Source organism: Acromyrmex echinatior, chromosome 2 (assembly GCF_024713525.1).
Source record: "Acromyrmex echinatior isolate Ae372 chromosome 2, ASM2471352v2, whole genome shotgun sequence".
Lineage (NCBI taxonomy): Eukaryota > Metazoa > Arthropoda > Insecta > Hymenoptera > Formicidae > Acromyrmex > Acromyrmex echinatior.
The window spans coordinates 15,600,336-15,628,334 of NC_141853.1; the positions used below are offsets into that span (position 1 = coordinate 15,600,336).

At 31.1% G+C, this 27,999-nt stretch overlaps 5 protein-coding genes across 11 annotated transcripts in view; 2 read left to right on the top strand and 3 right to left on the bottom strand.

The window, feature by feature from the left end:
* Nucleotides 1-394: 394 nt before the first annotated feature.
* Nucleotides 395-13,364, bottom strand: LOC105147165 (uncharacterized). Of its 2 annotated transcripts, none has more exons than XM_011058005.2 (7): nucleotides 12,000-13,364; nucleotides 2,891-4,388; nucleotides 2,693-2,814; nucleotides 2,299-2,583; nucleotides 1,818-2,072; nucleotides 1,281-1,730; nucleotides 395-848 (listed from the first exon to the last, which is right to left on the bottom strand). In XM_011058005.2, the coding sequence occupies exons 1-7, from the start codon at nucleotides 12,012-12,014 to the stop codon at nucleotides 828-830; spliced, it is 2,646 nt and encodes an 881-aa protein (XP_011056307.1). In that variant the 5' UTR covers nucleotides 12,015-13,364; the 3' UTR covers nucleotides 395-827. The 2 variants fall into 2 exon arrangements, with proteins under 2 accessions (XP_011056307.1, XP_011056306.1); XM_011058004.2 differs by having other exon boundaries at nucleotides 2,672-2,814.
* Nucleotides 13,365-13,509: 145 nt separating this feature from the next.
* On the top strand, nucleotides 13,510-14,376 carry LOC105147196 (uncharacterized). The gene has a single exon (XM_011058049.2). It carries the CDS (start codon nucleotides 13,575-13,577, stop codon nucleotides 14,037-14,039), a length of 465 nt encoding a protein of 154 aa, XP_011056351.1. The 5' UTR covers nucleotides 13,510-13,574; the 3' UTR covers nucleotides 14,040-14,376.
* Nucleotides 14,377-14,518: 142 nt separating this feature from the next.
* LOC105147164 (uncharacterized) lies at nucleotides 14,519-19,965 on the bottom strand. Its single transcript, XM_087416840.1, has 5 exons — nucleotides 19,426-19,965; nucleotides 19,244-19,347; nucleotides 18,311-18,370; nucleotides 17,220-17,364; nucleotides 14,519-17,028 (listed from the first exon to the last, which is right to left on the bottom strand). The coding sequence occupies exon 5, from the start codon at nucleotides 17,026-17,028 to the stop codon at nucleotides 15,199-15,201; it is 1,830 nt and encodes a 609-aa protein (XP_087272966.1). The 5' UTR covers nucleotides 17,220-17,364; nucleotides 18,311-18,370; nucleotides 19,244-19,347; nucleotides 19,426-19,965; the 3' UTR covers nucleotides 14,519-15,198.
* A 1,470-nt stretch (nucleotides 19,966-21,435) lies between these two features.
* LOC105147163 (methyl farnesoate epoxidase) lies at nucleotides 21,436-25,821 on the top strand. Its single transcript, XM_011058001.2, has 8 exons — nucleotides 21,436-22,700; nucleotides 23,077-23,374; nucleotides 23,655-23,843; nucleotides 23,918-24,098; nucleotides 24,197-24,314; nucleotides 24,642-24,822; nucleotides 24,929-25,188; nucleotides 25,250-25,821. Exons 1-8 carry the CDS (start codon nucleotides 22,622-22,624, stop codon nucleotides 25,429-25,431), a joined length of 1,488 nt encoding a protein of 495 aa, XP_011056303.1. The 5' UTR covers nucleotides 21,436-22,621; the 3' UTR covers nucleotides 25,432-25,821.
* The window catches only part of LOC105147162 (guanine nucleotide exchange factor for Rab-3A), a 32,055-nt gene continuing 29,672 nt past the window's right edge, over nucleotides 25,617-27,999 (bottom strand). For all 6 annotated transcript variants that reach the window (XM_011057999.2, XM_011057995.2, XM_011057994.2 and 3 more), the window contains exon 9: nucleotides 25,617-27,718. In XM_011057999.2, coding sequence (XP_011056301.1) covers nucleotides 27,639-27,718 — 80 coding nt within the window. In that variant the 3' untranslated portion in view covers nucleotides 25,617-27,638. The remainder of the gene's footprint in view (nucleotides 27,719-27,999) is intronic.

Consider the following 27,999-nt stretch of genomic DNA (forward strand, 5'->3'; position numbering starts at 1 on the left):
ACCATCTTCTTTCCGTTAAAAGACGTTAATTTTTTTATAACAAAAAGCCTTTTCATTAAAATCAAATGTCAATTTTTTAAAACTTAAAAAAATTGTATGCAAATCTTTTAAAACTAAGAAGTTTCATGCAAATTATTTTTATTTCAAAATATTTAAAAAGTAAATTAATTAACACAAAAATTTAATATAAAAAAATGTAATATATTTATATGTGCTTCATATGTATAAATATATATAACACATATACATATAATTACAAAAATAAGTCATTTCACTATTCAAATATTAATTTAAAAATTTAATTTAATTAATTAACAATTAAAGTGCAAAATAATTGCATAATTCTTTCAGATAAATGAAATTATTACAATTAAACTTATCTATGCATATAAAATTCATATTTTATATTTAAAAATGTTTATTAATAATAATTTCAATGATGAACAATTTTGTAAGTTGCAAGTCACAACATAATGCAAATATATATGTCGTCTTTCTTATAGTTTCTTATAGTTTTCCATCTTATTATTAAACGTATAAAAAAGATTTATAATAAAACTTACAAAAATACATACGTCCGGACTATAAAATATATTTATCCGATGCACTGGCCACAATAATCACTTACGTATGTACGTAGAATTAAAACATTCACCCGTTTGTATTAAATATCATTAAATTAAAAAGTTCATCTGAGAGAATGAGGTCAAGGACTATTATTTTAACGTAACTATTTACAATCGCTCACATCGTTCACGAAAACACACTATTAAAATAGTCTGCACATGCACAAATAATCGTCTTGAGCATTTTCTACACTTGATACATCATCGTCTGGCACGCGACTCCTACAAAAATAATTTAAAAAAAATAACATTAAACATTATTTTAAAGTTTTACAAATTTTTTGCAACAAATAAAATTATATTTGTGTAATATTCTAATTAAAAATAAAGAAATTATTTTAAAAATATACTTTTAGAATGCTTTTTAATAATGAAAAGTACAACATTAAATTGAATTCTTCTCTATTAATAGAAATTTTTATATTACATGCTTAATTATTAAATATTAAAGAAATTAAATATATCAATACTTTTTAAAAATGTACATAACATATGCGAATTATATTTCGTTTTTAAAAGCATATTAGAAATTTTCTTGCTAAAGCTTGTAAAACGTTACATTAAAGTTATAATTTTATAAAATAAAAAGTAAATTAAAACAGAAATTTATTCAAAAATTTTAGTTATAAACGTTAACTCAATAATCATACGTGCCTTCGAAAGTCTAGAATGCGGCGTGGGAGATTCAGTATCATTGTTATCGTATTCACTATAGACAGGCGACGCAAACTCCTCGTGTTCCATGATGCCCCACAAAGGAACGCTCTCTGGACCTGTGGAAGCCACAGCCAAATTGTTCACAGCCTGAGGCAGCACTTGATAGGTTTTTTCGATTGACTCGAATGTATCGGTCTCTTGCGTTATCTTTGTATCTGTTTGCAAAGTTTTTTTCAATTCCTTCCTGTTTCTTTCTGCTTCCTTCAATGCCTTCTCTTGTCTGTATTCGGGATTTAATCTAGGAGTAGTTACAGTTGGCTGAGGCGTTACTATATAAACACGTTCTCTGTTCACTGAAGAAATTCCTACGGGAAAATCTTGCCACAAATTTTTGGATGCGGTGGAAGCATCAATAGAACTTCCAGTCGATTTTTCAAATTGTATAACCTTAAATGCAAAATATATGAAAAAGAGATAAGACATTATTTCTTATAATATTAATATGTTTTTGAAACTCTTATTAATTATTCGTACTCGCGATTTTTCCACAGGATTGCTGCCCGATCTTTTATTGTCTTCACTGAAGCTGAATCCACTCAAAGTAAAAATATTACTATTATCGTTATGAGAATCAGCTACATAATTAACAGGCTTAGTGGTCATGAAATACTCGGTAGGGATCTTTTTTGAAGGGAAAAGGTATGGTTTGCTCGATTTAGGCGATACTGTACTAACGGTTTGCGATGAATTAGGCGATATTGTTCTAACGGTTGTGGCCTTTGAATATTCCTAAATTAAATACAAGTAATAATTATTATTATTATTATTATTGTTGTTATTGTTATCATGTCTACTATAAATATACTAAAATCAGTACATACACACACACACACCCACACACACACACATATTGACATTTTTGGCATTGATGATAATCAACTCTATCATTTCTTCAAAGTTCTGTCCATAACTTTTCTAATTTATTTATAAATACATATTTATTAAAAACACATACCTGTATCGTCCAATTGTCAATATTCTTTTGCAGTTTATGTACATCTATGGAATTGTTCGTTTTAGTATCAACTGATTTTTTAGCATTGTCAAATATCTTCAGTACAGAATCTAAAGATTGAAAAATGTGTGACGAATTCGGGGGATTAATCACTTCAATTCTGTTTCTTGATTCTTCGCCGACATAACTGTCATGATTAGATTCACTGTTGTCAGTGTTTCTTTCATGCGATGGATGGAATGGAAGTGGTGTGTATTGCGACGTATAGGGAATGATAAGTTGTATCTAAAAATTTTTTTAACAGAATTACAGTTTACGCTAAGTTAGGATGGTTTCTCTCTGAAGATGTATTTTCCTGCTCAAGAAACACAACCTTAAAACACCACTTTATCACCTGTCTATTCCTTGTCGCACCTTGCTGCCCAGTTTCATCCAAATTATCACTAATGTTATCATTCAATGTTTCTTTCGCTACATCATCATTTAACGAATTTCGAAATGGTTTTTCGTTTGTACCTATTAAAGTGAAAAAATAGTTAATTTTCTTCTTTATTAAATTGCAAAACATCTTATTCTCGAATATTTTTCATACCTTGAGTTGTGCTATTATTGATTTTAGATTCTTTTGCCACGGTATCAATTATTTCGATATAATCCGTAGAAGGGTAAGGTTCCGTTGAAGCGATGCCTTGACGCGTTCCGAAAATCTCATCGCCAACTGCTATAGTTGTCCCGGTATTCTTAGTACTCTGAAAGTCTGCGAATGCGTTAGAGTTCGTCGGTATCGAGGACGAGTGCGTCCGACTTTCATCCTTCTGCGTGAAATCTAGCAACGGTGACTCCTCAAAATTTATTGAATCTCCAACGTTTCCGGAAGATTTGTCTATATGTAAAGGTGTGCTAGAGCCCTCAGCCACGTTAGCACTAGAGGACAGGTCGTAGTTGTTTGGGAACCGATCAAAACTGGAAATTCCGTAGCTGCTGGGAAAATTTTGATTAATTGGATTCACGTCAGATCCACTCAATCCCGTTACTTCATAAAGTTCTTCGTTATTAGATACTCCCGAGGTATGATCGTGAGACACTTGAGTACCGCTGGAAGACAAATCATGTGCCGCATTATTTTGACTTTGAACATTTTGAACATTTTCGAATTCTCCGTTGCTTATACTAGGATTAGTATATCCTAGTTCTTGTGAAACAACTCCTTCATCTGAATGAGTCAAAGGACTTGGGTGTACATATTGTTCGTTATGTCCATTAAAAGTAGGTCCTGCTATCGTCGATGCACTATTGGAAATTGATAACGGTGGTGAGTTATGATGTCCTGAGTTTTCATGGGGAATGACTTGTACAGGTTGTTTAAAATTGACTGCTTTAAAGAGCGGTGGCATTGCTCCAGGAAACAGATGCGGGTTTGACAACGTGTTAACGAAAGGAACGTTCTGTTCAATATTGGGTAATGGTGGCGCGAAAGAGAAGTCCGGAGCTCGGACTTCTTGCGAGGCAGCATGATAAGCGTCATGAGGTATTTCGTGATTTGTAGGCAGGTATCTGCCACCTGACGATTCAAGTGGCGGTGATGCATACGAAGCGCTTCCTACATGTCCTTGTTGCGTGTCTTGTATCGGCACCCAAGGGACTCTGTTGCAAGAACTGCAATTCTTGATTTGAATCGGAGCAGGATATCCCGAATAATCGTTGGGAAGATGATTGAGAGAGGTCGGAGGAAGAGGTGGTTTCTCATAATCCACTGGGGGAGGAGCATTGTAGGATTGACCGAATTTTGCGACTTCAGGCTGCGGAGACAGTACTGGCGGCGGCGGCGGTAGTGGTGGCGATTGTGGTTGTACTGAAGAACTGAAGGGATTCAAAAAATTCATCAGCTGTTGGAAGTATCCTGGCTGTGGAGTTGGTTGATAATTCGCCAATCTTGGAATTCTGCCCGGATAAGATTTTGGTGGAGGCGGTGGAACGAGATATTCGTTGATTCTGCGAATGCGTCGAACGTTGTACTGTCTACTCCAAGCATTCTGATTAGCAAAAGCCCCGTTGATTATGTAGATTATCAATAATAAAAATGGCAAGACCTGCAACACGAAATCATTGCTAGTAAGAAAATGTTATTAATGTCTTTTCGATATAACATACTTAACTTTTCCAATATTTTTTTGTTACTTATGACATGGTACCATTATGTTCTTTAATGTCTGGCATTTTGATTAAACAAATTTTTTACAATATATTCGCTTTTATAAAAGTTAAAAATAATCGAATTGAATTGGGTATGCCATACATCAATGTGTTGTTTTCATAGTGAAAGACGTTTAAGATAAAAATGTTACTAACTGAAAATAATTTTGTTGTATCAAATTATTTTATTAGAATCAAGAAATAATAATACTAGAAGTGAAATCTTCGCTTTAAAATAATTTAACAAAGTATTCGTCAAATCCAAATTTTCACTACATAATCTTAAGTAAAAATGAGAAACACAAATGTTTATTAAAGTAGATGAATGCATACTAGCAATTATTTTTCTCTTTCTCAATATGCTAGGTATCATTTGTCCAACGAAATCTCATTCGCATTATATTATTATGTACACTTTCCGCAACAATCAATGACGTGATGGAGAACAACGTGCGGAGAAGCGAACTGGGTCGCACCATGAGAATCATTCTACGCCACCGCGGATTATGTATGCCGTGCGTGAAACTAGACGCCTTCTCCCTTGTTATTCCAGAATGGAGTCCTCGTTGAACTCGGTTTTCCTCTCCTTAGTTCTAAATTTAGCTGATTACTCCGCTTTAATACACCGCATGCAATTTACGCACGTCCAAGGAACGAACAATATTAGCGCGCCGCAAAAATCATTCAGTCGCAAAGCGGCTAACAATTGGTTTGTGTTTCAAGTGCCACAAATCATATGCTGCCATCACGTTCGTAATCTTCAGGTTTCATATTCGCTTTAACAAATTGTTAAACTAACTATTATTAGATTTTATACGACGCTCTTTATATATTCCTATAATTCCAAAATTGGCTTTCAAACCGAGTGAAAACTCGCGCTCATTCGAGATTCTAAGACTCTTCGACCTCTTTAACCGACATAGAACTTCACAATCATCATCTTTCTCAAGAAATTCTAAGTTAACCAATCATTATCGACAGCAAAAGGTCGTAAGGTATCCGAATGCAATATTACTATAAGATCAAGATTGTGTCATGAGAAAGGATCACGAATTCAATTCCAGTAGAATTACTTCACATTCGATTACTCAATTATTCAATTTATTACTCAATTGTATTTGTATAGAATGATTATCTACTAATTATATTTATTTAAAGACAAAAATTTAAAACTTTGACGTATTTTGTATTTCTATATTATTTTTTAATCAATTTCTTATTTAATTATTATTTATTCTGCGATGTTATAATTTCTACGATATAATATTCGAGTCATTGTAATGAACATTTTCCATGAATACATTCAAATGTGTAATGATAGTTATATATAATTATTATATAATAAAACAAAGAATATATCAATAAACACAATAAAGATTTATGATACATATACAGTATTTGCTGCGATTTTTATTTATTTCTTGCAATTTTTGCAGCTAGATTTTCGTGTTATTAATATAATTCAATAAAATTCCACGTACACTCAAGTTTTACGTACATTCTAGGACGCAAGAAATCGCACGCTCATCGTTAAATTTTCACAAAATCCGCGAAGCGGATATTCTCTCGAAAGCAGGATACTTTTTGGTACTACGAAGATGGCGAGGAAAACGTCGAAGGAAATGTCAAAGAAAGGCCGGGAATTGTCGCGATTCGCAGCACCCGCGGTTGAGATTCTCCCACGTCGATTGAATGCAAGGGAGAAAGAGTTCTCCACGTGCTAGTTCTTGCTGCGTACGTGCAGCTACGTCGCCGCTCTCGTGAGAGAGAACGAGAGTAAGACGGCAGGATGACCGTGTTTGTCCCACGAACCGGAAGCCGTGTAGGAAAGTGAAGAAACGGAAGAAAAGAGGCGGCGCGCTCGCGCACATTATGCGCGAGAAACGCGCCTCTAATAACGCGTTATGACGATTTTACGCGCGCATGGGAGCACGTTATGCAAATTGCTTCCGACCAGGTCGCACTCTACCTTGCACTCTACGTGCACAACACGCGCAATTCGTGATGCGTCGCGTCGCGTACGTGGTTTCGTTTACGGCTCGCAGGTGTTCGACACAAGGTAGTTTCTCGCCTGATGACTGACTATAACGCGCGAATTGAAATTGTCACGCTTATCCCACGGAGATACTTCACGCGGTAGTTAGAAAATGTTCCTCTATATTTATGTATACTTCGAAAATTTACTAGACAGCGAATTCCGATCGCAAAATTTTACATCACATATTATTTTACATTTACATTTATATATACATATTATTATACGTATATGTATACATAATATTATATTATATATATGTGTGTGTGTGTGTGTGTGTGTGTGTGTGTGTGTGTGTGTGTGTGTGTGTGTGTGTGTGTGAGTAGATATTTCAACAAAATTTAACACGTAAATAAACCTACTTGTTCCTGCGTATATTCTTTCGGTACGACGTTATATCTTCATCTGTGAAACGATGTAGCACGACGCTGTTTCTTAAGACGTTAATGAGAAGTCAGTAGGCTACGAATACTCAACGAGTATTAATCAAGCATGGATTGAGAAGAATAGACTCCGTGCACTTAAATTAAGGATGGAATTAAGGATAGAAGAACAGGTCGAAATCAGTTAAGAAGCGAATAGGTTCGATTTCTCGGCTAGAGATCGTCCAGAACATCTGGAGAGCATCGCGATTTGGCACACACGGGTCGACGGTCTACGACTGACGATCATATCGAGCATACTGATCGATTCTCTTCCTCAAACCGTTTAAACCGTCACGTTTGGACTGGAAATTATGGTTCTATTTGACTGCACGTAAATATACCAGCTTCAACCACAATCCAGCTGAGGTCTCGACCCCAGAAGGTGAGAGGACGCGAATATACGAATACATCAGCGTAACTACGATATTGAAAACTGACGATGTGCAATTCTATTATAAATTCTCTCTTCAATCAGCAAACTGTTCGAGCAAACGTAACCAAAATCGACAAAACTTATTAATCAAAATTTAAAAAGGTGCAATATAACATAAATGTAAGTCTAATATATATAAATGCAATATAATATAAATATAATAGAAACGCAATAAACGTACACATAAAGCTAAGATAATTATATAATACATAAATGTATCCTATACATCTGTATTTTGTAAGTGTTTTAATTTAAATTTGTCGAGAGACAATTTGTCCCTAATAAATATAATCGTTTGTTTCGATGAACGAGCGTTCGCTAAAAGCTATACAAATTATTGACGCGTAACAACAGTGTATTTGCTAATAACGTAAGGCAAAAATACCGCAAATTCTAATAATCGTTTGCCCGAAAACGGCGATACAGCCGCACGGAAGTCATCCGCGTGCTTTCTCATTAAGAACATCCCACGCTGCCGCAGAAATTAATTATTAAAACGTTATTCGTCAATTATTAAAATTGATTACGCCACTGCGCCCATACACATGATGCACGTATACAAACTCGTCGGTAAAGATATGAAGATCCACGCACACATAAAGCGAGTAATGTAGGTAAGTGGGCTGTGGGTATTACGACGAGCTGAAATGTACAGCGAGAGAAGATGTAATGTGCGAGGTCGTGCACGTGTAATCTCGACAGTGTGTACATACGTGAGTGTGTGAGTGTCTCATACGTGTGTCAGAAAATAAATGTCAGCGCTAATCGAGACGAACCGCTGCCGATAATGAGGCTGCGCTCTCATTATGGGATAACATCGCCCGAAATGAAACGATCATCACGTACGAGAAATTCTAGTAGATATCTTTGTGAAATCGAGACCCATCAACGAGATCGATATTTACTGGCGAAACTTTCGATGTTATTCAGTAAAGGCTGCTGCTCTCTTTGGTTACACAAAATAAAAACTCATAATTATATCATTTTGCAAAAATGTGTGTAATAATTTTTTCCGATCTTTTCTTCAATGTATACGAAATGCATTTAAAAAATGTCAATTTTAATAAAAATTTTAAAAAGTACAAATAAGTACAAATTAATATTTATTTTTAATTAACAATCAAAAATAATTTTTAAAAAATAGGCTGTCAAAAGATAAGCGCACAGAAAATGACGCGCTAATTAATCAATTAACAAAATTATATATTTAATAATTATAAAAGAACAAAAAAAGGTACGTATAGGCTGCGCAAAATTATGAAAAGAGCATGGTATTATCCTATCACTTTCTAAGGCAGATCTAAATTCCCGTGGGAATAGTAGAGTGAAAATCGGGAGATGACGATCTTCTCAAGAAAAGACGAGCCCTAACGGTGCTTCAGCGGTGCAGGAGACAATTACAGGAGCGTCAAGACAGAGAGAGTTGTAACTGTCGTATTTACATCGCGAGCTGCTCCAGTTCGACGTAAGGAAAAATACGACATAAAGCATTTGTCGTGCCTCCTCATATGGACTTCTTAAAGTAAGAAATTATAATGCTTGACGTTTTATTGCGCTTAATTTGATACCCATGATTTGAAACGCAAAAGGAACTTATACCGCAAATTATCATCTCATTTAGAAAATAACAGAGGAAGTGCTGTCAATTCTTTTTTCCGTGATTAAAAAATTTTAAAATCTAAATATAAAGTCATTCACTAATATATAATATTAGTAATAATTAGGTAATATATATTAAGCGGAAGGAAACATATGCAAAAGTCCTCTACAAAATGCAATTGTTATATATTTAGAAATATCTCGCAAAAAAAGGAAACATAATCATATCAGCTATGCCATATATATTATTGACAACTTATCAATGAACTTTTAACAAATGAAAAGAGTTCTATTTTTGTTTTGTTAATATAAACAAATCTATTAATTAATGCTTTTATAATAACTTTACTTGCACTTCTAACTTTCACTGTTCTAATTATCTATAAATGTTGCAACATATTAGGTATTGGAATTAATTCGTAGCGTTTTACAAAGTATTTATAAGTTTTAAAAGTACTTTCATTAATGTATTTTTTAATGCTCATGTGAAATAAATAACATTCTTTCATTAAAAAACGCTACGAATTAATTCCAACACCTAATATATAAATTACGTTGGTATTCGATATTTTTATTTTTTATTCGAATATGACAACTATGGAAGCATCTTGCATATTCGTCCAAACAAAATACTAAAATATCAGAACATCAAACACAAAATATCAGACACGCACTTTGAGTAGAAAAGCTTCATATTTGTATGGATAATGGATATCGCACGCTCGTTAAGAAGTATTGACACTTTTCTAAAGCTGAACTGATAAAGCGTGTAAATGGAAAGTAACTTTTCTTTTTGTTTTTTCTAAGAATTTCTCATACTTTATCCGTTATCAGCTATGCATATTTGGACAGATAAAATTTGAACAGATTTTATCTGAAATTGAAATGTTGGAAGAATATCATTACGTCAATACTATAGAATATTGATATATTCAGATTTTAAATCACACAATGATTATAGAAAATATTCTAATGAGAAAATGAATATAAAGATAGCTTTTTCTTTAATAAAATCGTTAGACGGGAAAAACCTATTACTTTTGACAGCAACTTTATTCAATTTTAATTTATTCCTCATATGTCTTTTTTTTAAACAAATTAAAGTAATAGCTATTTTATTTAAATTAATTATTTCACTATCCATTTTTGTGCTTTGCAGTTCAATAATAAAAGTAACAACTCAAAAATTATTAGCATTTCTAAATTAATAGAAGCCGACACTAAATTTCACTAGTTAAATGACATAGCTGATGCAGAACATCTTCCTTTTATAATTCCAAGATACTTGATATAATAATCTTAGTAATTGTAACAAAAGAGCCTTAATTAAGAAATCTGTGCTTCTGTATGATTCTTTTTGGAAATCGGGACTACGTAAAACACGTACAAACGGAAAGCGATAAATTTAGGTCGGTCGAAAGAGTTTCCCTCTTTGACTGGCGATGTTCCGAACGGCCTGATCGTCCTCCTCGAAAGTGGCTTACGTCCTCGTCATTTATTCGTCGTCCTGACTATCGTCGATTCACGATGTGCATAAATCAACCATGATTCTTGAGATACAACGCGAGTAGTGCATTATTAACATACAGCTCCAACCTGCTCTCCTAGCTAATTAAAGAACGTGACTGTGAGACGATTTATATAAACTACAACAATTTTTCAAAGAAATTATGATTTTGGAGATAAAATTTATTAATTTTGACTAATGATAATTAGGGAAAGGTTTCCTTCTATTTTCAATAAATTAACTTTGAGGATATAAATGTACAAAATACATAATTGCCAAAAATAGACTGATAAAATGATAAGAATATTAATATATATACATGCTCACAGCACAACTTTCTAACGATAAAATATTTGTATAAGAGAAATGCAATTAAATTTGAAAGAATATGTAATCCTTTTTTTTTTGAAAAAATTTGTAATCTGTTATTTCTCATATTTTGTTACAAAGATACAAATTATAAAGTCTCTTAATTAGCAAAACAATGTTTGATATTAATGCGAATAGCTCTCACGCATTTATTATTATCTATGTAATATAGATTAGACTCGAAAGCGGTATTTTCTATGTAGTCAAGGCTCTCACACATTTCTCAGTACATCATAATCACCCATACAATTCGTTTTTCGTTATCGATATCACGAGTAAAAAGAATTATAGCGCATTAAAATGATCCATTAAATTCACTGGAACGATTAAACGCAACAGCAGCGATTTACATTTTTTTTCCAGCCAGAAACTATTACACGCGATGAAGATAATGAAGAATTGTTTTTTGATAAGAATTGTTTTCTGAGTTGATACCTTATTAGTATAATAAAATTAGTACAATAAAATTGTGTTGTAAAGATATCCAGATATATAGCACAAACAGTTCAAAAAGATAGGGATTCAAAAAGATAGTTCAGTGATATGTCATCAATTCTGAATTCATTTTCAGATGCAAAAAAAATTCTTTTTCTGAAAAGTTTTGAAAATAATTCTTGTTGCATCTGAAAATGATCTCAGAATGATAACATACTGAATTTTTTTTTAATTTCCTGTGCTATTTGGGTATGTATACAAAAATATACATCATCGAAAAGTTTCTATGACTATTTTTATATAATTACTTTATAATTAATATCTGTATATTTATAAAGAAAAATTGCTATCTTTTTGTTAAATACTTTTTATATATCAAACATATAACGTTTTATTTATCAAACATATAATGTTTTAGCATTAAAATCTAGCTTGTTTTGTCATCTATTATTATTTTCGGTTGATTTTTAATTCAATTAAATTTTTTTATTTATTATTTATTATTTTAAACAAATAATTGATAATAATAATTTGATAATAATTTGATAACTGATTATGATACCATTTGATACCATGCAACATCAATCAATCAAATTCCACAATCTCCAATTTCAAAAGATCTAAAATTTCTTCTACGGCAATAATAGTTCCACAATTAGGTACTCGATGACTTTATTTCGATCTTTTCTTATCAATGTTACTCACTCTTCGAGCATCCATCTCTCCTGCAATCAAGATCTCTCCGCCAGGAACATGTCACATGCACGCGAAACCAATATCACACTCGTCTTAAATTTTTTTCTAGAGCAAATTAAATTCCTGCTAGCTGTCAGCCTTGTGTCATCGTCACAGCGCGTAATACGAATAAACGGGCGCGAGAACACTGTTCTCTTCCTCGCCGCGTGAAGGTGAAGGTTAAAATGGAAGGACGCAGGATCGACACAACACGACCATGCATGGGAAGGGGGATGGGAAAAAAGAAAGAGATGGGAGAAAAGATGCGCACTTGACCAGGGTCAAAGAGAGAGTCCATTGGAGCGTCTTCAACCCAGGTCACTTATATACATTTACGCTTCTCCTTCTTTCCTGACACCTCTCTCTCCTTTCTATAGCACCTTTCCCTCGCTCTAAAACAAGGATTCCTCCGTGTATATTCAGCCGATCTCTCTCTTTGAGCCTGCAGTTGAATGCGTGGATTAGACGGAGGGGTTTCGTTCTATTCAAGAAAATCTTGTTCGAAAAAATTTCTTACTTCTGATCCTGCTACGTATAATGGATATCGGGAAAAGTTACCTGAACTCAAGGATCGCAGGCTGGAATTTCAAAAGAAAATTTGTGGAATATCTTTAATGCAATTCTAATTTTGTGTGATGTAGCTGATGTCTTCGTTTCACATAATATTTTTTATTCTATTTAATGTAATGTCATATATCTAACTTACAAATTATTAAATTATTATTATTATTATAACAATATTGTACATCAAAATTTATTAAAATCTACGTATAAAATCTAATGTATAAAAAGCTTAAATAAACATTTTATCATAATTTTATCATAATAAGAAATAAATTTTTAATCTAATATGGCGAGATAGAAAATAAATCTTGTCTTCAATATCAGTAAAACATGCAAAATCTATTTCAATATATAGATACAAGATGTGCATGCATAATTGATGCATAATGCCAGCACGAACAAGCAGAATATTACGTGCGGACATTAAATCCAGTTGCAACTTTCTCGTCGCTTTCTGGCGATTTTGTATTCCGTAGACTTCACCCTCGATTTCCTCGTCGTAAGATTGTCGCGTTAAAAAAACACGCATTCTGAATCGCGTCCGACATTTCACCTGAAAGGAATCGTCGGGGATGCACAGATGCCGTCTTGACTTCAAACGTCGTCGAAAGAAATACGCATATATTATTTTAATTAAATTTGCATCGCGTTAACTTTCGATAATTACGTAATATATCTAATAGCGTCAATAAATTAACTCCTTGAATCCAAAAATTGACAAATATTCGAAAATAGGAATTGAAAAATTAAATTTGCGCAACAATATTATCATCGATAAAATTAAGATCAGGGATTAGAAATCCCGAGGCAGGAAATGTGCAAATTCATGGCAAAGTCAAAGAGAATTATTTTCATTTTATCTTGCTTTACATTCTAAATCCCTGATAAATGAACGTATGATTGACACAAATCATAAATTTCTTTGCTATAAATAAATATGCAACATTCACACGTCGGCCAAATCTTTGCTCGCACGCAACAATGAATCGTTTCTCGATCATCGTTCTTTTGTGCCTTTACACTACTTTCAAAATCGCTGAAAATCAAACCACACCTACTTGCACGGAGATAGGTTCTTTCGAGATCAACGATGGAACTTGCGAAAATTACTATATTTGTGTGAATGACGGCGTGAATCTCAATCCAATAATATTGTCATGCGCCAATACTTTCATATTCGATCCTGTTCAGGGTAGATGCGCGTCTGAAAGTACAACTACGTGCCAACAAACAACGACACCATCGACAACCACCTCAGCACCACTCTGTGTTAGATACGGCAGATTCCCGATACAGGACGTGAACTGTAAGAGTTATTATTTGTGCTACTGGAACGGCACCAGTTATACCATAATGGATAATCTTTCGTGCCCGAATACTCTGGTATTTAATCCAACATCAGAAAAATGTGTATCGCCACTGACGTTCACATGTCCAGGGACATAAGAATAATAGAACTTACAATCATACTGCATATGTTTGCAGTCTCTAAGATGCTAATGTACTTCTACAAAATCATCGTGTATCTTAATGTAAAAATATTATTTGTGTAAAAATATTATTAATGTATAAATATTTTTTTTTATTTTGATAAAGAATTATTAAATTATTTATCAAAATAAAAATATATATTTGCTAAAAGTAATATTCTTTCTGATTATAATAAATACATGTCCGTTGATAAATAAATAATTCAGTATGATAAACGAAAATGTGTCAAATATGTAAAAATTACTGTATCAACTAATAACATTTAATAAAAGGAGAGATTAAGAAAGAAAAAGGCGCAAATGTAATTATCTATCATTATAAATCAAAATAAATGAATTTTCGACATGTATTATAGAATAATAGAAAAATAATAAAGCGATCTGCTAATACCGCGCATTTAACAACCATTTTATTATCCAACACATTATTTTCAACTTAATGGAAATAATAAAAGTACGTAACAATTTCTCGATCCATTACAGACGCGATTCAGTCAACACAATTACGATTGCCAACGCAAACCTCTATTCACGATTAATTATTTTCGAACGTTATGAATGCGCTATAATCATTCACACTATAATCACGCGTTTACTATTTTAAAAAAGATTAAACGTCATAAATACCAGCTTTTTCCTACCCATGAAAACCAAACATATTAATTTATCAAACATATTAATTCAGCGTTGCAAAAATAATATGTAAAAATTATCATATACTAACTAATATACGGATTAATTTTTATTTCACGAAATAATTATATTCCTTTTATAATTTTATTCCTTTTTTAAATGTATTATATTTGTCTGGAAATTTGTATACATTTATATAAATAAAAAGCACTAATAATCTGTCATCTACAATATTTTAAAAGACAATTTAATATGTATTGTAAAGTTTTTTGTAACATACATTTACACATTTGATTAAATTATAATGTACAATAAGGCTTATACATACAACGTAATTCCTTATTTCAGCTTCATTGAAATCTTTTGACATTACAAAATAACAAAATAAAATTTCATCTTGTACATCTCAAAAAAGAATTTTGTACAATGTGAATTCAGTGAAACTTTTAAGATTGCCACCCATTGGCGCCTCTTTGATCCTTTCATTTGATCAGTATCCAATTTCTTCCGTGGCTCTTTTTCTTCTTAATTGACCCCCTGGGCTTCATTAAGATACCCAACAAATTTGTTTTGATGGCTTCTTTAACGTTATTGATTGAAGTCAAATTATTTTGCGTTAATTGCGATACCATATGCTGTAATCCGACCACAACATCTTCCTGTATTCCTGATAATGTCTCTCGCACAACTTCCATTTTTGTTTCGTTAATCATGTTGTTTTTTGTCGAAGGTACTGTGCTTTCATTTCCTTCATTAATCATATTTGTGTCATTAGTTGTATTTGTTTCTATATACATAGTGTTATTTGTTTCTTCTTCAGGTTTATATGTTGTCATGTTTAACTGTACATCTTTTGTCATATTAATATCACGAGATTCCGAAGCGTTTGATAGATCAACATTGCTAAGATTTATTATTATTATCGAAGGCATTGTACTTTGATTTTCTTCTTTAGTCACGTTTCTTTCACTTTCTGTATAATCGTTAGTAGTTGTTTCCTCTTCGGAGTAATTTGTCGTTGTGAAAAGTTGTAAGTTGTAAGTTGTGTTTGTTAACTCAGTATTCTGAGTTTGTGAAATATTAAAAGCATCAACCGTAGAATCAGTGGAATCATAAAGATTTTGTCGAAATTTATTTAGATCTTCCATTTCATTATCAAGACTTCTTCGTCTTCGTCTGCGAGATGTTACGTGTTCTTCATATTCAGAGTAATCAATTTTAGCATCGTCGGAATCTGAAATAAACTGTTCTGAGTTAAAATTCTCAAAATCAGTATTCGTAAATTCCAATTCTGTATCACTGTCAACATTATCTGGTTCTTCGTTGACAAAATTTAAATTTTTTGTCAAATTGTCCAAGCTAATACAATTCAACAATGCGCTTATGATCTTCATATTGACGGAATCATACAAGGATTTCAATTGCTCGAGTAAATCAGAATTAAGATGATGTTCTGGATTCTCGTCCAGCGATAAGTGTTCCACCTCGACCAAGTTGTGTTTCTCCTTGTTCTCATTAATGTGCTCCAGAAGGATCTTGATCTTCAACTTATGCTGCGGCGTACTTGTAATCGTATTTCTTCGGGTGTTCATCGCAATATGTTTAATCGACTTACTGTCATCTTCTGGAGGGATCAACGTAGTCGTTGCTACATTTGTGACAGTCGAGTGCTCAGTTATTTTTGATGACTCCATAGTTACAGTTTTTGATACATTTTTTGTCGAAATTGGCTTCTCAGATAACTTATCGAAAATCCGATCAGGTTTCATAGGTTCTTTAGTGAATTCGATCAATTCTGGTGATTTCGCGCTAATATCTGACTCAATATCAACTTCACTTGAAGCCACTATGCTCTCGGTTGAAGATGAAATATAGTCTACTTTTCCTAATTCTTCGCTTGTCAGTATAGTAGAACTTTTATCTCTGTCTTCTTCGGGTTTCGAGTATTCTTCCATTTCTTTCGCACTAGAGCTTTCAGTAATCTTTGTTTCCAATGAACTAGTATCAACAGATGCTGTTGATTGAGACGCATATACTTCCAAAGACTTTGTGAAAATATCTTTCGCGAATGCAAACGGAGTTGACTCTTCAGTTACTACTTCAGAAATTATTTCTTCTTCTTCTTTTGATGTAGATAAAGATTTCGTGATATCTTCTGATCTCTTCTCAATAAAAGGATGAAATATCTCCTCTTTCGAAGTTATTTTTTTATCACTAATCGTTTCCGTTTCTCTTATGGAACGAGAATTCAAGATAGAGTCATTCAAATCACTCTCAGAATCTATTTGTTTCTCTTTGAATGCATCCTGCATCTGAAGATTTAAAAAAACAGATGACAAAGAAAAGTTAATGAAAAGATTAAAAAGATTTGAAAAAAAATAGTTCAGATATAAAAACAAATTTTTATACTTAGGATTACAAATTTTTATTATCGCATAAAATTATTAGTATCAACACCCCAGAATAATAGATAATTAGAATTTATCTAAAAAAATCCACTTACGTTAAATAAAGTCAATAATCCGAATCAAAGCGATGCAATTGCATGAAACGTGATTGATGAAGAAATATCCCAAGCATCGTTTTATGACAGTAATTATGTGATAAACGTAATAAACGATACAATATCTCAAAACTGCTGTGTTTATCTATAAAATTAAAAAAAATGGAAAAGCATAAATAAATTATAAAAATATAAAGATATATTTCTTGAAAACATTCTTCAAAATTACTCTGAAAAGAAAAGTTTAGCAAAAATTTTATTGCATAAGATATTCCAAACAATCCAGTAAGGTTTTAAAAACATATAAAAGTATAAAAACTATGTAAAAAAATTTAACAAAAATATAACAACAATATAAATTAATAAAAAAAAACATTTCCATAAAATAAACATAACAGATTTATTATACAGGATGTTCCACAATTATTGACAAAGCGCTCTTGTGTAGATAGAACTTGTGTAGATTGACTAAACTGAGTCAAAAAGTTATCTATTATTTTGCAATTTTTACAATAATTAACAAGATATTAATTACCAAAAATCGCTAAATATTAATCTTCAATAATTTTTTGCTCAATTTTTCACTATCAACTTTACAGAAAAATAGCAAGAGACAAAAATTGTTTATTTTCTTCTCATAGAACTCTAAGAATTTTTTAATAATTTTTTATCAACTTTTTAGTACTGCATTTTTTATTTTTACGAACATAAGAAAATGCGATAAAAAATTCTGAAAAAACTCTCTCAGAACTCCAAGAAAAAAATAAACAACTTTTATCACTTGCTATTTTTCTGTAAAATTGTAGTACTTAAGTAAAAAATTATTTAAAACTCTACCATTATTGATAATTTTTAATAATTAATATCTTGTTAATTATTGGGAAAATTACAAAATGGTAGAGGACTTTTCAGTTTAGTCCGCTCTACGCAAGAGCGTTTCATCAATAATTACGGGACATCCTGTATATTAAATTTACACTAAATAAAAATACTTATATAATATATACAATAAATTATAAATATATATATAAAATTATAAATTTAAATGAACATAAACATAAAAATATGTATTGTATTATATATCTACATACTTGATTTAATGAATAAGAAGCAAGTGGAACCGCAGCATTATGTCTAAACCAACAGCAAACCTGTTTTAATCAGATAAATATTCGTAATATTATACAGAATATTATCACATTACTGAAGTAAATAACCTTTAATATTAATAATCGCATAAATAAAAATAATAAATAAATAAATTGAAATTAAAAATAACATCTGTACAGATTTGTACGAGCCAATAAGTAGTTTTTCAGAGATATACGGGAAAGTTTATGAAGACGTCGATATCGCCTGGCAGCAATCATGTATCAAATTTAATTTAGAAAATGTCGGTTTCACAATTGATCCTCGATCAAATCATGCGAGCTCGACGATATCTCGGCACGCGAGATTAACCAGTGAAATGACTACACAGTGCGTCGACACGAAAGTGAGAATACTGAAGGAATAAAATATATGTTACGAAGAATGGCAATGTTTCACTAAAACTTACAAAGAATTTAGTCCTGACATTGATGTGTGTGTATGTGTATATATATATATATATAAATAATGTTAAAATGAGAGAAGTATAACTAGCTACAATTAATTAATTCGACAAAATAAATAAAACGATCCGTTAAACATAAAATATAATATTCTTAATTAAAAATACTTTTACTTTTTGCTCTGATAATATTCTGTTTTCTCTTTAGTTTAATAACACCTTTTCTTTTTATATATAAGAGGAATTCTACGCAATTTTTTAAATATTGAGCTAAAATTATTAATTTTTATTTAGTCTGCTAATTTTTTAAAATCAATTATTATATTGTGAAGTATGTATTCTCGATAATAATTTATTACAAAACAATATTCTGCTCTAAATTAAATTTTACATTTACATTACTAAATTAAATTTTACATTTACTTTTAAATAACTCGATTATATATAAATAGAGCGCAAGAAAGTAACCTACCGCAAGAATGAAAAGAAAAGTGTAAGACGCGCGAACCAACATCGCCGCCAGAGTGTCACTTCTTCCTTTTCAAATCTTCTTCTTTGTTTCACGGCAAATATGACCTAAATTTAACACCAAGTTAGAATTCCTAGTTTTATCAACAAAATTCCTAATTTTTTATTGTTTATATACTAATCTACCTGGCAATGTCAATAAATCTAGTTGAATATTTAACTCCTAATTAAGAAGCGATCACTCAACAATTAAATCATGTTTCCCGAAAAGGCACTGTTTGTCATTGGTGGTTGATCACGACGAGTAATCGAATCCCGATGATGGCACGCTGACAGTAGGCACCTGTCTGATGTTGAATCAAAGCCTGTTCTTATCAAATCCTAACTCAGCTAGCACCTTCGGTAAATGCGAATCACTGCTCCCACCTGCCATCAAATTTCTCTCTAACCCCGCTCTTTTTTAAACTCCCCCTATCCGGCATCTCGATATTCTGGACTTGTTATCGGCAACAGCGACGTCTCGTCTCCTTGTTCTGCATCTTAATTTCCTTCGGTATTTTCTACATCATTCCAATGGATTGATCAATCGATTAAAAACATATCACATGTCTCAAATCATTTTCCACCGTCGAAATAATTACCTCATGAAAAATCTTACATTGACTGAGCAACGATCGTATGTTCAAATTAATCTAACACACTTTGTACAATCAATTAACAATTGTCGTTAGTATTAAGATAATAAAATAAAGCTTGTCATTCTCGTACTACCTACACAATGGTACCTTAAGTACGCAAATATCCGAATTTTTTATAATAAAGTTCTTTATATTTAAATGCAATTATTATTAAAATTTGGATTTAAAAGTTTTTGAAGTTTAGGAAAACCAATGCATGAATTTTCTTGGACTTATTAAGAGATTCTACAATAGCCTATGTTCATTTCAATTTAATAAGCAATAATAGTGAAACATTTAATTTGAATGTCTTCGTTCGTTATGCACGATAAAGTTTTGTCGCCTTTATTCTCTATGTCAAAAAGAACAATTCGTTCGCCGCATTTAAAAGTTTAATGAATTGCAGTTGTTCGACATCTTTGAATTATGATAATGTAAATGCTCAAAAAGGCTTATGCTTTATTGTATCTCATAATTTCATTTATGATAATTTATTTAAATATGTATTACTTTTATGATAAAGATACCAAAATCTTCTTATAATTAGTGAAATTTATTTATACTCATATTGTTTCAAAATTTAATTACAATCAAAACGTAGAAATATTTGCAGAATCTCTTATGATCGCATAACAGATTATCTCATTTAAACAGACAAAAAAGTTTATATATTTTTTTTATATAGAGCATTCTCAAATTTCTAATAAGGAGTAGATTAGCAACTCTCGTCTAATACAATAGAAATATATTTTTGGCGAATAAGCACACATAGGAAAATTAATAAAACTGCTTTTGCAATAATAATTAACGTTATTCTTTCCCTCCTATTCTTTTCTCTCTTTATGTTGCTATCATCAATTGGCGGTGACGCGATCGCTTGTTACCTATATGTTATGCAGCTTCATTTATTGTGTACTGAGAGAAATAAGGCTCGCTTTATATGTCCTTTGTCTCTCGCTGATTTCGCTGATTTATTGCTACTGACACCGAGATGCAATAATTTACGGACCATCACTCATGAATGTTGTGATCTCTAACAATGAGCCCCAGAATCGCTGATGCCAATCGTTTCCAACTTTACAATGTCATTTCACTTTATAGAGGAAGTTCTTCTGTGAAGAAAGCATCAAAAGTCAAGTATACTTCACAAAGAACTAGGTAAAGTGGATTAAAATCTTTTTTAACTTCTTTACTTGTATTATTGTTGAAAAATGTTTTTAAATCTATATTTAGACATTCTACTTATGAGATAAAGAAATACATAAGAAATAATCTCAATTCCTAATTTTGAAATATATATGTGTATGTATGCAAGTTCAAAATTTTTAGTTTTTAAATTTTTCCTTTGCATCATCATGAATAAAAGAAATCAAAACATTGTTTAAATTCTTACACATTTATATTTTACATTTAATTATTTCCACTTCGTAAATGCCAGTCAACATCTCACAATGATATACAAGAATATAATTTATTAACAACAGTTATAAGTGTCAATAACCTACGTAACATGAACGACTCAATAATTTAACCGAATAATCGCGATCGAATTAACTCGATAATTTTAAGTGGTTTGCGGCGATCGTTATTCGTCGAGCGTCCTGCTCGATCATTTTTGTTTTGATTTGACGTTACGTGCTAGACGGAAAAGGACAGAGGAAGACGGTTATCAGCGTGTACCCGGGAAATAGAAAAGGTAAACGTATGTAAGATTGCGTGCAAGTGCAAAATCGTAAAACTATTGCGCAAGGTGTTAGCCGGATCACAAATGTCGAAATGGAGAACGGGGATAGCGTGTACTTTGATGTGCGCGAGATTGATTAGAATTGCGAATTTACGATTCCCACATCTGCCACTTATAACTTCTGTGATTATCTCGCACTGCTATAATCATTGATATTAGCAATGTTCTTCGCTACATTCTTGTTCCTCTCTAAGAAACTCCATTGTTTCAGCTCCTCAGCTGTTTCTATAGAACGTCTTAAATCATTTGGTCATATCTGTTATCGTCTTCCTATCAGAAGAATTAACACATGAAAATTAATATATTCTCTTTTCTTCTCTTTTTCTTTGAATTACATGTATAATAAATACAAATCAATAATATAAATTTTGTATCACTTATAATAAATTCTAATTATTTTCATTTTGTCGAAATTGGATAAAAATATTAGTTAATGAAATATCGATGCATTCATTCTAAGGATGTTACACAACGTACTATTGGAAACGTTTCAATGTATTATATCATAGTTGTCGCAAAGCATTTTGTAAACTTTATGTAAGGTCCAGAGAACAGGAGGTAGATTGTCGCGTGCATACAGTAACTGATACAGATATATTCGTACTTAATTGGAACCTTGAGCCAAAATTCTCTTGCCTAATATCTCAGTGAAAGGAGTATTTCACTCATATAATAGAATTTCCACAGGAACAGTGCAGTTTCGAACAGTATCGCTTACTACGAATAACAATTTTGTAAGAGATGGTGGATTAGTAATTTATACATAGAAAATTCAAAATAAAATATCGTAATTAATTATTACATGTAAGATTTACTAATTTTGCGGTAATTTCAATCTGTTTGAAGAAGATATAAAAAATTTCTTTAAATTATAAAAGGATATTCGGTAATAAAGTAAATTTCTTACGTATTTTTACATTATTTCTACATTTATATTGCCATTAATATTAACAAATAAATAATGTGGTTTATAATTGTTTGTTTGGTGATACTCGTAAAAATTTTGTACGACTGGCGTCGCCCATCAACATTTCCTCCAGGTAAACTATATTTCATCGCAATCATATTCAATAAAAAGTTAGATTTATTTAAAAATTATATTTATATGGTAATTATAAAAATATTTGTGTTATTTTTATATAGTTTTTATTTATAATTCTTAATAATTTTTTACATATGTGTCACCTTTTATAAAAATAATAATTAATCATATAAATTAAACAAAATTTTATCTTCTTTTAATAAAAAAAATTATTTAGATATTTATGTATTTTTTAAAAAAATACAAAATGCTTTTATTTTACGCTTTTATTTCAAATAGACATTTTTGCTTCTTTTTATGAACATTTGCTTTGATACGATTCAATATTCTATATTGTCTCGCAATTTATGAATATATAAAATATTCTATTCGAGGACCCCGCGGTCTGCCGATCGTGGGAAATATACTCGACGTAAAACGTCTAGTCGACGAGACGAAATTTTATTCTCATGCCTGGTGTCGGTTAGCCGATATTTACGGACCTATCGTCGGTTTGAAACTCGGCATAGCCGAACCGCTGATCATTGTTTCCGGTAAGGATGCGGTAATCGAAATGATGAGTCGACCTCAGTTTGACGGTAGACCTAATGGATTTGTACATAAACTTCGCACGGGGGGTAAACGGAGGGGTGTATTATTTACTGATGGCGATATTTGGCGAGATCAAAGAAGGTATTTTCGCATACAATTATTTTATTATATTTAAAACTTTTAAAAAATCGTGTGTGATAATCTAATGCACAGAATATGCCTTTAATACATATATAAATTAATGAGAAAATATTATATTGAATAATTTTTTTCAATAAATATTACATTTCTGTATGAATTGTATCAATAACTGTTGTTTAACAATTTCATATTGTTAGCAAAATTTTTTAAGAGATTAAATTTTTAAAATATTATTGTTATATTATTTTCTTCAAGTTATAACTTGTTACAAATTATTCAGATTTGTTCTGAAAACATTGAAAGAGTTTGGATTTGGAAATGTTACGATGGAGGATATAATATTAAACGATGCGGTTTCCTTAACAAGTACGATAGAATCGCTGGCTAAATTGGGACCTATTACCAACTTGCACAATATTACCTCCATAGCTGTTCTCAATAGTTTATGGACATTAGTCGCTGGAACACAGTATGCTGCAAAATTATTGTAAATTAGATTCAAAACTATGTAATTAAAAATAACATGAAGACATGTCGTTATAGATTTGACTTGGATAATCCAAAATTAACAGAGATTTTATCAGTGGTAAACGAGATTATAAGAAATACTAACGTCACCGGCGGCATATTAACCCACTTACCATTTTTAAGATATATTACTCCAGGATTAACTGGATTTACCGCACTAAATCAAAGATTGACACGAATGTGGCAATTTATTAGGGTAATGCAATACTTTCCTCCATTAGCGATATAAATTTCTATATATTTCTAGATATAAATATAAGATATCCTTATAAATAAAATAAAATCGTCTTTCAGACTGAAATAACGAACCATAAACAAACTAGAACACATGGCGAGTTCAGAGATTTTATTGATGTTTATCTAGAGGAAATGGACACCAAGCAATCAAGTTCTTCTATATCGTCTTTTGATGGTACACAATGTGTCATAATTATATAAATGAAAAATTTTTTTACGAATAATGAAAGTGCATATTTTTTTAAATATACATTACATTTTCCATCAATCGTTATAAGATTTTTAAATTACAGAGATTATTAAATTTTCGTACATCATAATTTCTAAAAACGGAATAGTATTAAACGAAAAAAAAACAGAAAAATATTATTTTTTAATATTTTACTTTAATAATACTGTAATAAATCCGTATATTATATTGTGTATTTTTCTCATGATAAAAATAATTGCACAAAATAATTTTTGACGCATAATAGATAATATAAATTATTATTGTTTCCAGAAGAACAATTAATTAGCGTTGTAAAAGACCTTTTTACCGCTGGAGTAGAAACGACAAAAAACACAATTGGTTTCATAATTACGTATCTTGTGGTGAAGCAAGACGTGCAAAGAAAAGTACATGAAGAAATCGATAGAGTGCTTGGAACGGAAATTTTACCTCGCATAGTATACAAAAATCGGTACAACGAATAAAACATTGCTTAACATATTATATTATTGTAATATTAAAATTATTTCATTCGCAGACAAATCTATTGCATAAGATATACTACTGAAAATTTTCAGATTGCCGTACTTGAACGCAACAATAGCGGAAGTAACGAGACTGGCGAACGTCGGTCCTACTTCAATTCCTCATCGAGCTATGACTGATTCCACTCTATTAGGCTACGAGATAAAAAAAAATTATACTTTACTGGCTAATCTGCGAAGCGTACATATGGACGAGCAGCATTGGGGCGATCCAAAAGAATTCAGGCCTGAAAGATTTATTAATGACAAAGGAGAATATGTCGAGGATCCCTGGTTAATACCGTTTGGCTTAGGTAAAGAAAAATATAATACTTTATAGCAATACTGAAAATTGTAACATTAACGATTTGACAGGTCATAGAAAATGCTTGGGCGAGATTTTGGCGAAAAACAACATATTTCTGTTTACTGCGTGTCTATTACAGAAATTTCAATTCGTGTTACCTTCAGAACATCCCAATCCTATTTTAGAAGGCGTCGATGGTTTCACAATCGCACCACCTCACCTAAATGTTATTGTTATAAAAAGAAAATAACTACTTACTTATAATAATGCGCGCATATGCAATGTATGATCACGATAAAATCTATACAACATGATGATATTTTATATAGCAAAAAAATAATTGTAATTTACATCATTTTATAACAGTTCATAAAAGCATGAAATAAAATGATTTTATGCTATTTTTCAGAAGGATTGCAATGATTATAATTATCATTCTTTTTTATAATAGCGATTATCTTTATTTTATTTTTAAATACAAGTTTCTATCTCAAATAATGTTAGAAGATTCTATTTACAATTAATATACAAGTAACATGTTTTTCTATTCACAAGAGAAATGCTTACAAGAAGTCTTTTTATTACGTTCCATAATATTGTTAGAAACGTTATTCGTTTTCGTCATTGGCCACCTATTATACATTTGGCATAATTCGAAATGTCGAACCAATCACATAATCGTTTTCTTTCGCTTCATATCGAATGCTATGAATGATGGAAGACAACAGAATTCAAATAAAAATCTTATTAAACTTTCACTACATATAATATGTTTCAGTTTCGATGTTTCGAGTCATAAGGCGAATTAACCAGAAAATGATCGCAAAAATTATTTATCTCAAAAAAATTAATTAATACATATATTATAATGCGAAATTTAAAATTGAGAATAGTTTTTCGCAGTAAACAAAATATATATTTGTATATACAATCAGAAGATACATGACTGACACAAATGTCAGTTCTAATTAATGTAATTTCTATAAAAGAATGTACACTTGCAATACGTCAATAATTATAGAATAGAAATATGTTCCGTATAATCGGACGTATAGTATAGTATAGATGTATAGAGAGAAATCGTTATATGTCATGAGAGAGAGAAATTCCAAGAAGTTCTATTTACACTAAGAATTTGGAGATTCGTATGGTCCACAAAGATGCAACTTTTCTTTATGATAATGTCAAAAGTATACATAATTATCATGATTCAATAATGATCAATCGGAACTTTAGATGACAACATTCTCGGTGGTACGGTACAAACACTTCAAAATTTTAATAAATTTATAATACCACTGGCTGATATATTTAAAGAAAATCATTAGTCAGATTAACAATTAACATATATATAATATCGATAATTAACACAAATAACAAAATCACTACGACCTGCGACGGCAAATATAAAAAAATTGATCTATAACAAAAACAAATAATTACCTAAATATAATTTTTTTTTTCGGTGTTAATACCAAACCACGATACAAATAATCTCATATATATATATATATATATATATATATATATATATATATATATAGATTGTTAACCATCAACTACATATCTCATAGAATCAACGGTTCCAGAACCATCACAATTCATATGAGTCTAACAATAAATCCGACGATATCTAGTTAAACTTCAAAAACATGACACAATATCTGAAAAATTTGTCCTATTATTTACATTCCTCATTTAGGAAAGCCATCGACAATGTCTGATCCGCATGTCAAGATCATTCACAGCCTTGTAATCAGCTTCATTGTCGTCTTACAATTTGTTCACGAATAAGTTAAATCTAAAACCTGCCATAGGCTGCATTATCTCGACAATGTTTCGAAAAAATTTACGAGTAGAAAAATTAATATTTTTTTAACTGCAAAATTAATATAAAATTAAATTTTTTAGTAGTTTAATTTTTAAAAAGCAAAATTAAATTGATGTATATAAATTAATCTCAGTAGCAATTTATTATCGATATATTGATATGGCTAAATGTTGGAGCATTAAACCAATATTGTGTCAATAAATTGTATTACTAAAGAATTGTATTAATCACGATAAAAAAATCAAATCTTTATCAAATGGAACATCCATCAATAAATTAAACCTGTTTCTTATAATACAGTTTTCTAAACGGCACGTAAATTTTTTAGAAACAACATTTATATTATTCAGAATTACTTTATAGAATTAGAGAGATTTCAAATATATATATACATATATATATATATATCTCTCAAAGATGTGTGTGTGTGTGTGTGTGTGTGTGTGTGCGCGCGCGCGCGCGCGCGTGTGCATTACACATTGCACTCTCCCCTTCACTGCACAAAAGGCCGATAATCGACGAGAGCATCACTAAATTATTCTGCACAATTCACAGACTGTTTCTATTTCCAAGCAATAAATTCTCGAATTGATTCGAAACTAGATGACATCCCGCCTACGCGAACCTCAAGACGACAATGCCAGACCCAACCGTGCGAAAACCATTTCTTTTCTTAGCCGCGTGATCTCCCAGTAAACGTCATGGACTGCAGATTAAAAAATTCCATTATTAGCAGAAAAAGTAAAAATTAGTTTTAATTCTTAATATTTTTTTATCATTTCCAATATGTAAATAATTATGTACACGACAAGCTATATTTGTCCGAAAGTCTATAACTCCTATAAAGAGTGCATGATAAATATAAACAATGTATTTAAAAAATATATAAAATTTTCTAATAAATTATTAAACATACAGTTTGTTATATGCGTTAATAAGATTTATCTTTATTATTATGCTTAAGATATTCCACTTAAGCTTGAAAGA